A 12,525-nucleotide genomic window follows, 5' to 3' on the forward strand; every position below is an offset into this window, starting at 1 on the left:
ACTCATCATAAGGGTTGTATAATCATGTGGGTAGTGAAGACTTGTTAATTTTCGTTGTTTTCTTATTCCTTTGATGAATGTATGATTAAATTTGTGTTCTTTTACGTTGCCGTAATTATATGTTTGATTCATTGGGATAATATGTTATTTGTGCTTAAAACTGTTTGTATTTATTTGAGGTTCTGTTTCTAAAATTTGTTTGAACCTATAGTTATTGCTTTGGTATGAGTGTAAATTCGTATTTTATAAATCCACTGCAAATTGGATGAAATCTAATAACTCTATCGTTAAGTACTCGGCCTAATAATTTGAATAGAAATTTTGAATCATGTTTTGTTCGGTTCACCATTCAACCATTGATGGGGCAATTTCCTTATGTTTTCATTCATCTTTATGTTTGCTTGCTAACTCCATTTTCTATACGCATGTGTGTATATATATAAGATATATATATGAATTGAAAAATAAGGATAATCTTTGTGCCTTTGTCGATTTCATTAATTGAAAATTGCAACTCCATCATTATGTTTGCTTGCTCTCTCTGTCGGTATTGCTTAAGACTAAATATAAGATTGTGCTCTTAAAATTATAGAAGTGATCCACATGTTTTTCTTAATTAAGTTAATTTAAAGATTGTATGTGCCGTGTTCAATTCCAGCTCTTTCCTTATTTTTACCATTTCCGTGCTATTTTAGTTCACATTGCCTTCATGGTTCTTTTGATTAATATATGATGATGAATGTTTAATGATATTTAATGATGTATTATTTTAAAGAAGAGTTATATAAAGATGTGTTATTTGAAGTTGTGTGATTTAAAGATGTGTTATATAAGAGTTGTTATATGCTGCACTTGTTGCTGTTGTTGACCATTAATGTCATAAAATTGTAAGAGTGTCGGTCTAAGTTGTGAAGTCGTAAGAAGTTGTCCAAATTATTGGAATCATATAAGTTGTTTAAGAAGTTCAAGTTATAAGATTTTGAGTCCATTGCATTTAGAGTTGCGATGTTGCATAGTCAGCGATGGGGGCTTAATGCCTGACAGGTCCTTTATGACCTTAGCGATGGGGGCTTAATGCCTGACAGGTCCTTTATGACCTTAGCGATGGGGGCTTAATGCCCGACAGGTCCAAATATGACCTTAGCGAAGGGGGCTTAATGCCCTGGTGGTACCACATGCGTAATGAAGTTGTCTAAGTTGTTGTTGAAGTTGTCTAAGTTGTTGTTGAAGTTGTCTAAGTTGTTGTTGAAGTTGTCTAAGTTGTTGCATTTAGAGTTGTGTCGTTGCATAGTCAGTGATGGCGGCTTAATGCCTGACAGGTCCCTTGTGACCTTAGCGATGGGGGCTTAATGCCCGACAGGTCCAAATATGACCTTAGCGATGGGGGCTTAATGCCCGACAGGTCCAAATATGACCTTAGCGAAGGGGGCTTAATGCCCTGGTGGTACCACATGCATATTGAAGATGTCTAAGATGATTTGAGAAGTAGCAGTTGCATCGAAGTTGTTAAGATGTTAAGATGTCAAGTTGTCAAGTTGTTAAGATGTCAAGTTGATAAGTTATTAATGAAGTGCTATGATGAATGAAGACGAATGATTATATTTGATGTTAGATGTTGATGCTTATAAATAATGTTTGATGAAATGTGGTGACGTTTGTGATTAATATTGATGCTATGTGATGATTGTTGGTGACTATTATATGATGTATATGTTGTTAAATGTAGTTTATGAGTTACCTGCTTAATATTATTGTTTGAGAAATCTCACCCCTTCTGCTTGAAAATGTTGCTCTTCGTATGGGTAACTTGCAGGTAATCAAGATTAGGCGTGGTCGTGAGTGGACTCCTCACAGTGCGTCTTTAGGTGCTCTGATACGTAACGGAATGGGAGTTTTGACATTGTTTCTATTCCTTACGTATTGTTTTAAGAGATTTATAATGAAGTTGTTGGATTTGAACTAATTATTATGTTTTAGTCTATTTATGAGACTTTTATGATGAGGCCTTCGTGCCAAAGACTATTTATGATGTTGAAATATTTCCGCTGCGAGATTTAAAAGATTATGTTCTTATATTTTTGAAGGATAAATTATTATTTATTCCATTTACGATTTTTAAGAAATGTGACATTCCGTTTTATGATGAAAAACTCTGATTTTATTTAAGAAATTTTTACGTTGGGAAAACGGGGTGTTACAATTGGTATCAGAGCCTGGTTGGTCCGTCCGGCCAAGTAGATGAGTAGTTGTGTCGTGTCGTCATGTTTTCTAGTTAGTAGTTATGTTTTTTTTATGTGATCATGTTTAACTGACTAACTTGATGTGGTTTTTGTGTTTTGTTTGAAGAAGTAATGACTAAATTTATTTTCTCTTGTGCCTTGAATTTCGAGGACGAAATTCTTTTAAGTTGGGGAGAGTTGTAACGCCCTCCTTTTTATTTAATTATTTTTATTAAATTAGAGTTTATTTATGTGATTTATTTAAATATGTTATATGTTGGTATTTACTAGTATAATATATATATTATTTGGTGTAGAAATATATTTAATTTAGAAATAAAATTAGATTCGAAAATAAAATAAATATACGAGGCGTTAGTATTTTTTTTGTGTGTGGCATTATTCTATTATTTATTAGAATATGAGAATTATTAGTGTAAGTAGAATTGGAGGTTATAATAGAAAGAAGAATAAGTTATTGAGCCTAAATAGATTTAGGAAGAGTGATTAGTATTATAAATAAGGAAGCTTGGGTTAGAAAGAGTTTTTACGTTAAACCGCTTTTTGGAAAAGAGGAGAAGAAGAGAGAAGAGAAGAAAGAGGAGAACTCAGAGAGAGAACCCTAGGAACGAAGAACGCTGCTTTTGATTTCAGAAAATAAATCTAAGGTAAGGGTGAGACTATCTTTCACTAATATTAAGTCTGTAGATCATTAGATTGCATCTAACGTATTTTAGGATAAGTTTTGTAAGATTATGAGAATTAGGGTTGAGTGAGAATTGATGATTAGGTGATGAAAAACCGTTGAATTGAAGTAAGGGGGAGACTCTACTCATCATAAGGGTTGTATAATCATGTGGGTAGTGAAGACTCGTTAATTTTCGTTGTTTTCTTATTCCTTTGATGAATGTATGATTAAATTTGTGTTCTTTTACGTTGCCGTAATTATATGTTTGATTCATTGGGATAATATGTTATTTGTGCTTAAAACTGTTTGTATTTATTTGAGGTTCTGTTTCTAAAATTTGTTTGAACCTATAGTTATTGCTTTGGTATGAGTGTAAATTCGTATTTTATAAATCCACTGCAAATTGGATGAAATCTAATAACTCTATCGTTAAGTACTCGGCCTAATAATTTGAATAGAAATTTTGAATCATGTTTTGTTCGGTTCACCATTCAACCATTGATGGGGCAATTTCCTTATGTTTTCATTCATCTTTATGTTTGCTTGCTAACTCCATTTTCTATACGCATGTGTGTATATATATAAGATATATATATGAATTGAAAAATAAGGATAATCTTTGTGCCTTTGTCGATTTCATTAATTGAAAATTGCAACTCCATCATTATGTTTGCTTGCTCTCTCTGTCGGTATTGCTTAAGACTAAATATAAGATTGTGCTCTTAAAATTATAGAAGTGATCCACATGTTTTTCTTAATTAAGTTAATTTAAAGATTGTATGTGCCGTGTTCAATTCCAGCTCTTTCCTTATTTTTACCATTGCCGTGCTATTTTAGTTCACATTGCCTTCATGGTTCTTTTGATTAATATATGATGATGAATGTTTAATGATATTTAATGATGTATTATTTTAAAGAAGAGTTATATAAAGATGTGTTATTTGAAGTTGTGTGATTTAAAGATGTGTTATATAAGAGTTGTTATATGCTGCACTTGTTGCTGTTGTTGACCATTAATGTCATAAAATTGTAAGAGTGTCGGTCTAAGTTGTGAAGTCGTAAGAAGTTGTCCAAATTATTGGAATCATATAAGTTGTTTAAGAAGTTCAAGTTATAAGATTTTGAGTCCATTGCATTTAGAGTTGCGATGTTGCATAGTCAGCGATGGGGGCTTAATGCCTGACAGGTCCTTTATGACCTTAGCGATGGGGGCTTAATGCCTGACAGGTCCTTTATGACCTTAGCGATGGGGGCTTAATGCCCGACAGGTCCAAATATGACCTTAGCGAAGGGGGCTTAATGCCCTGGTGGTACCACATGCGTAATGAAGTTGTCTAAGTTGTTGTTGAAGTTGTCTAAGTTGTTGTTAAAGTTGTCTAAGTTGTTGTTGAAGTTGTCTAAGTTGTTGTTGAAGTTGTCTAAGTTGTTGCATTTAGAGTTGTGTCGTTGCATAGTCAGTGATGGCGGCTTAATGCCTGACAGGTCCCTTATGACCTTAGCGATGGGGGCTTAATGCCCGACAGGTCCAAATATGACCTTAGCGATGGGGGCTTAATGCCCGACAGGTCCAAATATGACCTTAGCGAAGGGGGCTTAATGCCCTGGTGGTACCACATGCATATTGAAGATGTCTAAGATGATTTGAGAAGTAGCAGTTGCATCGAAGTTGTTAAGATGTTAAGATGTCAAGTTGTTAAGATGTCAAGTTGATAAGTTATTAATGAAGTGCTATGATGAATGAAGACGAATGATTATATTTGATGTTAGATGTTGATGCTTATAAATAATGTTTGATGAAATGTGGTGACGTTTGTGATTAATATTGATGCTATGTGATGATTGTTGGTGACTATTATATGATGTATATGTTGTTAAATGTAGTTTATGAGTTACCTGCTTAATATTATTGTTTGAGAAATCTCACCCCTTCTACTTGAAAATGTTGCTCTTCGTATGGGTAACTTGCAGGTAATCAAGATTAGGCGTGGTCGTGAGTGGACTCCTCACAGTGCGTCTTTAGGTGCTCTGATACGTAACGGAATGGGAGTTTTGACATTGTTTCTATTCCTTACGTATTGTTTTAAGAGATTTATAATGAAGTTGTTGGATTTGAACTAATTATTATATTTTAGTCTATTTATGAGACTTTTATGATGAGGCCTTCGTGCCAAAGACTATTTATGATGTTGAAATATTTCCGCTGCGAGATTTAAAAGATTATGTTCTTATATTTTTGAAGGATAAATTATTATTTATTCCATTTACGATTTTTAAGAAATGTGACATTCCGTTTTATGATGAAAAACTCTGATTTTATTTAAGAAATTTTTACGTTGGGAAAACGGGGTGTTACAATAGGACCTGATAACGATGCAATGTGTGCGTTTAAGGAGAGGGGCATTTTTGGAATTTCACATGAGGAAGATATTTATATGATTTTGGGACTTTTACCTTCATAATATTTTCTCCACTCTCTCTCTAGGTTTTCTATCTTTCTCTTTTGCTCTTCCTTCTCTCTAAGATTATTCCCACTACTCATCACCCAAACTTGAATCACCACTCAATCATCTTCCAAACCTTCACTAGACTAGAGATTATGCTTAGTTTGTTGGCAAGGGAGTTGGTACAAGCTTCACCAAAGATTTCTCATATCTAGGGTTTGTGGATAAATTGTTGTCAAGAGCTTGATCTTGTGTGAGTCTACTTATAATCATCCAAAGGTGAGTTCTTAGATAGATCCCTTCCATGGGTTGTGTGTTGCTTGTGAAAGAGTAGTTGTTTTGTTAGGGTTTATGCATATAAATTATTTGCCTTTTCATGTGATGCTTGTTTTGCTTATGGATACTTGCTCTAAGACTGTTTTTACAGGTTTAAAATGTTCCTAAGGGTCATATTATGCTTTGGGATACTTGTATATGAGGTCTTTTGATCAAAAACACCATTTTGGGTGATTCTGGACTGCCAAAGTTCGCCTAGCGAGTAGGTTGCTCGCCACGGCGAGCTCGAATGGCCGCATGGGGGTTGTTGCTCGCCTTCAGCTCGCAGCTGCGAGTAAGGCAGCTCGCCTCACGAGCTCTTGTACTCGCCTAGGCGAGTAAGTCAGTGCAGCACTGCACTGTTTGCTCGCCTCTTGCCTTTGGTCGTTCTTCGAGCTGTTTTCCTTGGACAGTCTTTTTATAAGTGAACCCCTCATAACAATGTCCTAAAGCAAAGGCTTTCAAGTGTTTTCTTGAGAATAAAAGAGTGAAGCAAGTATTCGTTGGTGATGGCAAAGCATGACATGAGGGAAAGCTAAGTCTTGAATGGGTAGCAAGTTATACACTATGATAAAGGGAGAGAACTTAGAGCCTCGATCTACATATCGAGAATTAGATAGTTAAGTTTTGAGGTTGGTGAATAAGAAGAATAACGAATAGTTAATTATTCACGAGTAAGATAAGACAAGAATCATACGTATAAGATTATTAAGAAGTGAAGTGTCGTGTCTTTTGTATACCTTCCAAGGATGGGTACAAAAGGTTCTCCAAGGGGGAATGGGGTAAGCCGTGAGGGACCCGCACGTTCACTAAGGGAGTCCGGTACGCCTTGTTAGGCATTATTACCGGTAGTAAAGGATTAACTTCCGGGGCTGCTCCTCCTGGAACTAATCCGTAAAACGAACTCAGATATTCTTGATTGTTCAACGCTAACTTCTAACCTAATGTTTAAACATGTATTATGCTTGCGTATGAATTAAGATATGATTTAATATGTACAAGCTTAGAATCAAGTAAAGAAGTATGACGAAGACGAGATAGGTTTTACTTAGTCGTTCGACTTAGAGATGTGTCATGAAAGGTAGTTCTTGATACTTAGTGCGTATCTTGATATAGCGATCTTAGACTTTTCCCTTGATCGCCATGACATGAATAGAGCAGCAAGACCTTTAGTAAGATTATAAGGATCTACGACGGACCTAGCATGCACTACCGTCTAGCCAAGAAAGACCACACACGTATAATCAACCGGCAGGTTGTATATTAGACACGTGATGACCATAGAATTTTTCCCCAAGGTTATCACTAGCCTAGGTTAGATAGAACTCACTGAGGCATTATGTCTCATCCAACTCCTTATTTGTTCAGGTTCACAGGTTGCTCAAAGAAAAGGTAAGGAAAAAGCTTTGGATTGATCGAGTTTGCGGAAATCAAAGTGGAGTTGAATTAAGGATGCATATGTTATATTATTTAAGTTACGTTGTTAGACTTCGTATCTAGAATTATGAAGCAAAAACTTTGGTGTGTAATAATGTAACATATGACTCGGAATCTTTGTATCTTAACTCTCGACTTAAAGTCGTTTCTGTATTGTATAATTATTGTATCCAATATCACTTTATAACGCTCATTTGATTATTCTAGATAATTTCAAATATGGGTGTTACAGATTGTGTCCATGATTAATGGTTTTTCATTTATTTGTTAGGACTTATTAGGGTTAAATTAACTAGGTTGCTATGTTATGCATGTATGTATTATGTAGAGTTGATCTACATTGTTTGAATTTGATGGTGTAGATTCTCCTCTCCAAAACAAAATATTTTCAATAAAGAGACATGAATCAAACTTACCATTGAACCAATTTATTATTGGGATAATTGATTGTGTGTATTTTTTATACCAACGTTAATTTCTTACTATTTGGATAATTCATGTTAGATTTTTTTTTAAAATAAAAAAATTCATGGTTTATCATTTTTCATTTTTAGACTCGGGTTGGTACTTTAATCAATCACACGTAATCCTTCATGCTATATGGTTTCATTTTTGTACACAGGTTTGGTGGTTTCCGCCCGCGATTAATGTACGCAGGTTCGCTAGACTTCAATCATAATCCTCCTTTTAACAATTGACATGAGTTACCGTTACAATTATTTAAAATTAGATTTTATTTCCACAATATTTTTTTTAATAAAATCATATTTTCGGTTAGCTTTAATTTTCCCTTTCATACGCACATATCAGAGGATTGAGTTTTTGGGTGAAAAAATAAATAGAGTGTTAGATCTATTTTTATAGTAACACAAAGAAGAAGGGGACAAAAAGTCTAAACCTTCTAGGTGAACACAAAATGACAAAAATAAAAATAAGACTTCTTTAATTGTAATGTTCCCTTTTTTTCCCTAGAATTTTAAGGTATTATTGATCTACCCATTCTGGTCCTTAATATAAGAAACAAAACCAAAAATCATCAAAACCAATATAATCATTAAATTTTTTTTTTTGAAGAAGCTAAATTAGCCCACCCAAATTGACACCAGAGAAAATTGAACCTGAGTGCGACCTTGAGGAGGAGCACACTCCTAGATCCCAAGCCAATACCACTAGGCCAACACCAATATAATCATTAATACACCCACTAAGATTAAAAATAAAATCATTAAATGAAGGATAAAAATATCTTTTAAGCAAATAGGGCCACAAATTTTTTTAAAAAATTTTCTTATAATAAGGACCCACAAGAAATATTTTGAAAAAATATGTTATTTAATATATACAAAATAATTTTTGGAAAAACATTTCCCGTGCAGGGCACGGGTCTCAAACTAGTAGAATATATAGAGTAAAAAAACAAAACAAAAGTGGTGATTGCCCTTGTTTGTCTAAAACTGAAACAATGCGAAGTAGAGAGAAAGCGAATAGAGATGGAGAAGGCACCGGCGATAAAGGGAGCTTCGTTAGGTCATTCACACTCCTTCATATCCTAATATCATTATTTGCTTTATCTAAAACTGTTTGTGATTTTTGGTAGACTAAAATTTAGTTGAGTTGTGTTCCGAGATTCGCTAGGGTTAGGGCAAAATTCATAAAGGGTTTAAAGGTATACTTATATATCGTCCACCAAAAGTGGTCGTTAGGTTGGAAGCTGGAGTTGAATCCTGCCTTTGTGAGATATAAGTCAAATCAATGAAACGAAATTCTTCTTATATATCTTTTTTAAAAAAAAGAACGAAACCAAATTCTAATACAAATTTAGTGCACTCAATTTGTGGTATGCCCCTCACTCTAGCTATGTAATGTTCAATGTGACGGGGCAGTGTGTATTTTGGGAGCTAATGTTGTGGTGGGAGGTGTTCTGAAATGTTCGACACATCATTTTCTACCAGACTGACACCAGATACCGGACCGACCCCCCCTTGCTGCGACATACTTTTACCCATCAAAATATCACTAGACCAGGCACCACGAAGTCAGTGTGTCATATTCATCTACCAAACCAATATTTCTTGAGAATTTTAACAGCCTTCTCATAAATTTGTACGTAGTCATGACTACGCAAGTTTTCAATCTTTTTCAATCCATCAACATCCTCTATCATCTGAGCATACAAATTGACATCTCCCTTGTTACCAAATCTTTTCTCTGCTTCTTCAACCTTCAGAAATTTCTCAAAACCTTTTTCCAATCCATCAACATCCTCTATCATCTGAGCATACAATTTGACATCTCCCATGTTACCAAAGCTTTTCTCCGCTTCTCCAACTTGCAGAATATTCTCAAGACCTTCTAGACAGACAATAACAATTCTTGGATCAGGGCAAACCAGCAAATCACAGAGAGGCTTAATGCAACCCTGGCTCACCAAGTACCTTGTAATAAAAACAACATTTGGTAAGTTAAAATGTAAACTCTCAATGTTGCCAGCATGAAGCAGAGCCAGAATATAACAAATAAAAAAAACTTCACCTACTTGATTTGCTCGTGGGTACCGCTAGTTGTAGCATTAGTGAGTGCCCATGCAGCTTCTTTTTTAATGTCAAACTCAGCATTTTGAAGAAGATTAACTAGGGGAGCAATCAGACCAGCTTCAATTACAGCCTGCATCATACATATAAGGTAGAGTTCAGAGAGTTTTTTTTTCCATAAATAAGCCAACTATAAATAACATACTTGACAGTAAAATGCAAACACTCAAGCATAACAATACATTCCATTCAGTAGATGTATTTACAATAAAATTGAAAATAAGGGTTTACAATCACCTAAAAATCCAAAATAATACTCTGATTGGTGTAACCTGAGAACTAAGTATATCATCAACATGCGTAAAAAAAAAATATCATCAAGAGTACAATGGTTATTATTGCACCACATCTCCATGTTAAACAACATGTGGCTTCATTTTATATGCATGCGATACCAAAATATCAAACTTGAAGAAAAACATAAGCAATAAAGAAAGTAACATTGTACTTTATCAAGCATGATATTTAACACCATTTGAGTATCAAAATAATGGGATTTATTAGCTTACCTGTATCTGCTCTCTGTTTCCAGCTGTAATGTTTGACACAGTCCAGCAAATTTTTTTCTTGATACTTTCCTTGTGATTACTGGTCAACAGGCTCAAAAGGCATGGGAGTGAACCATGATTGATAATAGCCTGACAAAAAGAGTCCCACCAAATCAGGTGATTCTCACAGGTGACACATGAGAGGACATAATACAAGGGGTGAGAAGAGACTAGATTCATGGTAATAAATAGTAGTGAATCACCAGAAGTGACTATCAAGTTATAACTTCTCGTTCTTCCAAAGACGAACTCCCCAATCTTCTCAAAAAACAAAACTGATTCCTAGGCTAATATTTCTAAAATTCTCAATCAAGCTTCAACAACCACCCACTATAGCATTTTGGTCTTTTCTCTTAATCAAATTAGACTTACAAAACTTACCCATCAATATTTTCAGGTTATAATATGTCAAATTTTAATTTTATTTCCAAAATAACTAACACAACACCAATTCAGCACTTTTTTATTTCCAAAATAACTAACACAACACCAATTCAGCACTTTTTTCAATAAAAGGTAAATTTAATTAGAAATACATTAGATAGCAGCTAATTATAACAGTACACAATCCATTATGACATTACCTGAGTCTGCATATTGTTTCCACATACAATATTTCCCACTGTGTGAACTGCAGGAATCAGCACTGAAGGAGATGGGTGCCTTCAAAAACATGCACATACATTTAGAGCCAAAATAACCAATAATTGCAATAGAATATTGGCTGACCAGGGATATAAGAATTTGTACTTACAGAAGGAGCTGCACCAGTCTGCCACATACACCTGCCTCGATCACCGCTTGGATATTGTCACATGTTCCATCAGAAAGAAATGAGAGTGCCAAACATGCATCGGTCAGGACGACTTCATCTTCGGAAAAAACCAAACGCTTGAGAGCGGGAAGCGCTGGCCTCACCTGTTAACCAAAATTCTAGTATTAATACACAGATAAAGGTCGTCTCACAAATTTAGTTTAGTTTGAATTTAACAAAAACAACAACTACCTGCTCAAGTGGGGGTCGTGGCTTGCCCCTGCAAAAGTTTGACAGCGTCCAAGTGGCATTTCTCAGCATAGAAAGCTCTGCTTGCTCATTCAACTGGGATAACAGTGGGATCAGGGCACCATGACTGAGAACAAGATCACGGCACCTAGGGGAATCACCGGCAATGTTTCCCAATGCCCACCCAGCCTACAATTTCAGAGTTTTAGTGTCAGCAAAAGAAGAAAAAAGAACAATCCCGGTTCTACTGCTATTACATTTTAGTATAAACATACCTGGCCTCGAACATCGTCACTTGGTGAACTAAGAAGCTTGACAAACATTGGTACTGCCCCATGATCAACTACCACCTTGGTGTTCTCAGAAGTTCCAGCTGCTAAGTTTGTGAGTGCCCAAGCAGCCTCAAACTAAACAAACAAAGTCACACGAACAGACAACCAATCAAAACAACAAGATTTCAACAACACCACATTGCATAAATTTCCCAAAGTTTAAAAAAGAAAATGACAAGTTTGAAACCTGAAGTTGAGGAAAATCCTCCCTGTCAAGAAATTGAACAAAACGGGGAACAACACCAGATTGAATAACTTCATCGATCGGACGTTTGTGTTCTACACAACAAACATCAAGAATCAAAGCAATATAAGGATAATGCATTAAAAACATTAAATAAAATCAACAGTTACCAACGGAAAGACGCTTCCGAAATTCCGTAGTTGCTTCGAGTTGTTGGCTGTTATCATCAGACCAGATATCAGCAACCATTGTGGAAGACTCTCTTCTTAACTGCAACAAGAACAACAAGAAATCCAAAATCAAATGAAATCATTGTTTTCATAACTGAACCTAACATTAAAAAAAAAAAAACAATCAAATCCAAACACATGAACGTGACTCAGAGATTGAATCACGCCCAAGAATCACAATCAAACCCTAAAGTGATGGTTACCTTTTTCTTGAGAATGGAGGAAGAGTGTTGAGGTTGAAGAAGAACTTCACGTCGTTTCTTGAAGAGACGGTAGTGATTGGCGGCGCCAATCGAATGATTTGGGAATTGATGTGCGAAACCCTAGTTTACTATTGAGAGAGAGTGAGTGTGAGAATGAAAAATAGGGGTTATGGTTGGAGGTTTAAATAGGTTTCGGTGTGGCGGTAGGATATCTTTCAACTCTCGAATTTGATTCCTTCCAACTACTCCCTCCCTCAGCCCATATTACATGCACAGTTGACTCTGTCACACTTGTCAATGCACAATTTTGAACTTAAACATCTTTAATAATCTA

General features: G+C 35.3%; 1 protein-coding gene across 1 annotated transcript; it reads right to left on the reverse strand.

Moving 5' to 3' along the window:
- Window positions 1-9,632: 9,632 nt before the first annotated feature.
- On the reverse strand, window positions 9,633-12,478 carry LOC146898802 (importin subunit alpha-1a-like). Its single transcript, XM_085732100.1, has 9 exons — window positions 12,192-12,478; window positions 11,929-12,028; window positions 11,762-11,853; window positions 11,518-11,649; window positions 11,246-11,431; window positions 10,994-11,157; window positions 10,824-10,902; window positions 10,201-10,329; window positions 9,633-9,764 (listed from the first exon to the last, which is right to left on the reverse strand). The coding sequence occupies exons 2-9, from the start codon at window positions 12,005-12,007 to the stop codon at window positions 9,633-9,635; spliced, it is 993 nt and encodes a 330-aa protein (XP_085588226.1). The 5' UTR covers window positions 12,008-12,028; window positions 12,192-12,478.
- Between the last annotated feature and the right edge of the window lie 47 nt (window positions 12,479-12,525).

Source organism: Medicago sativa, chromosome 8 (genome assembly GCF_051527215.1).
Source record: "Medicago sativa cultivar Bolivia chromosome 8, Bolivia_mono, whole genome shotgun sequence".
In the NCBI taxonomy this organism is placed as follows: Eukaryota; Viridiplantae; Streptophyta; class Magnoliopsida; order Fabales; family Fabaceae; genus Medicago; species Medicago sativa.

Bases quoted from the DNA above. Each gene is read 5' to 3' on its own strand.
- LOC146898802 (XM_085732100.1), bottom strand. From the start codon at position 12,007: ATGGTTGCTGATATCTGGTCTGATGATAACAGCCAACAACTCGAAGCA. The intron at 11,158-11,245 runs GTAGTTGTTGTT...TTTGGTTAACAG, and splicing joins CACGACCCCCACTTGAGCAG to GTGAGGCCAGCGCTTCCCGC. The intron at 10,330-10,823 runs GTAATGTCATAA...TCTTTTTGTCAG, and splicing joins GAAACAATATGCAGACTCAG to GCTATTATCAATCATGGTTC.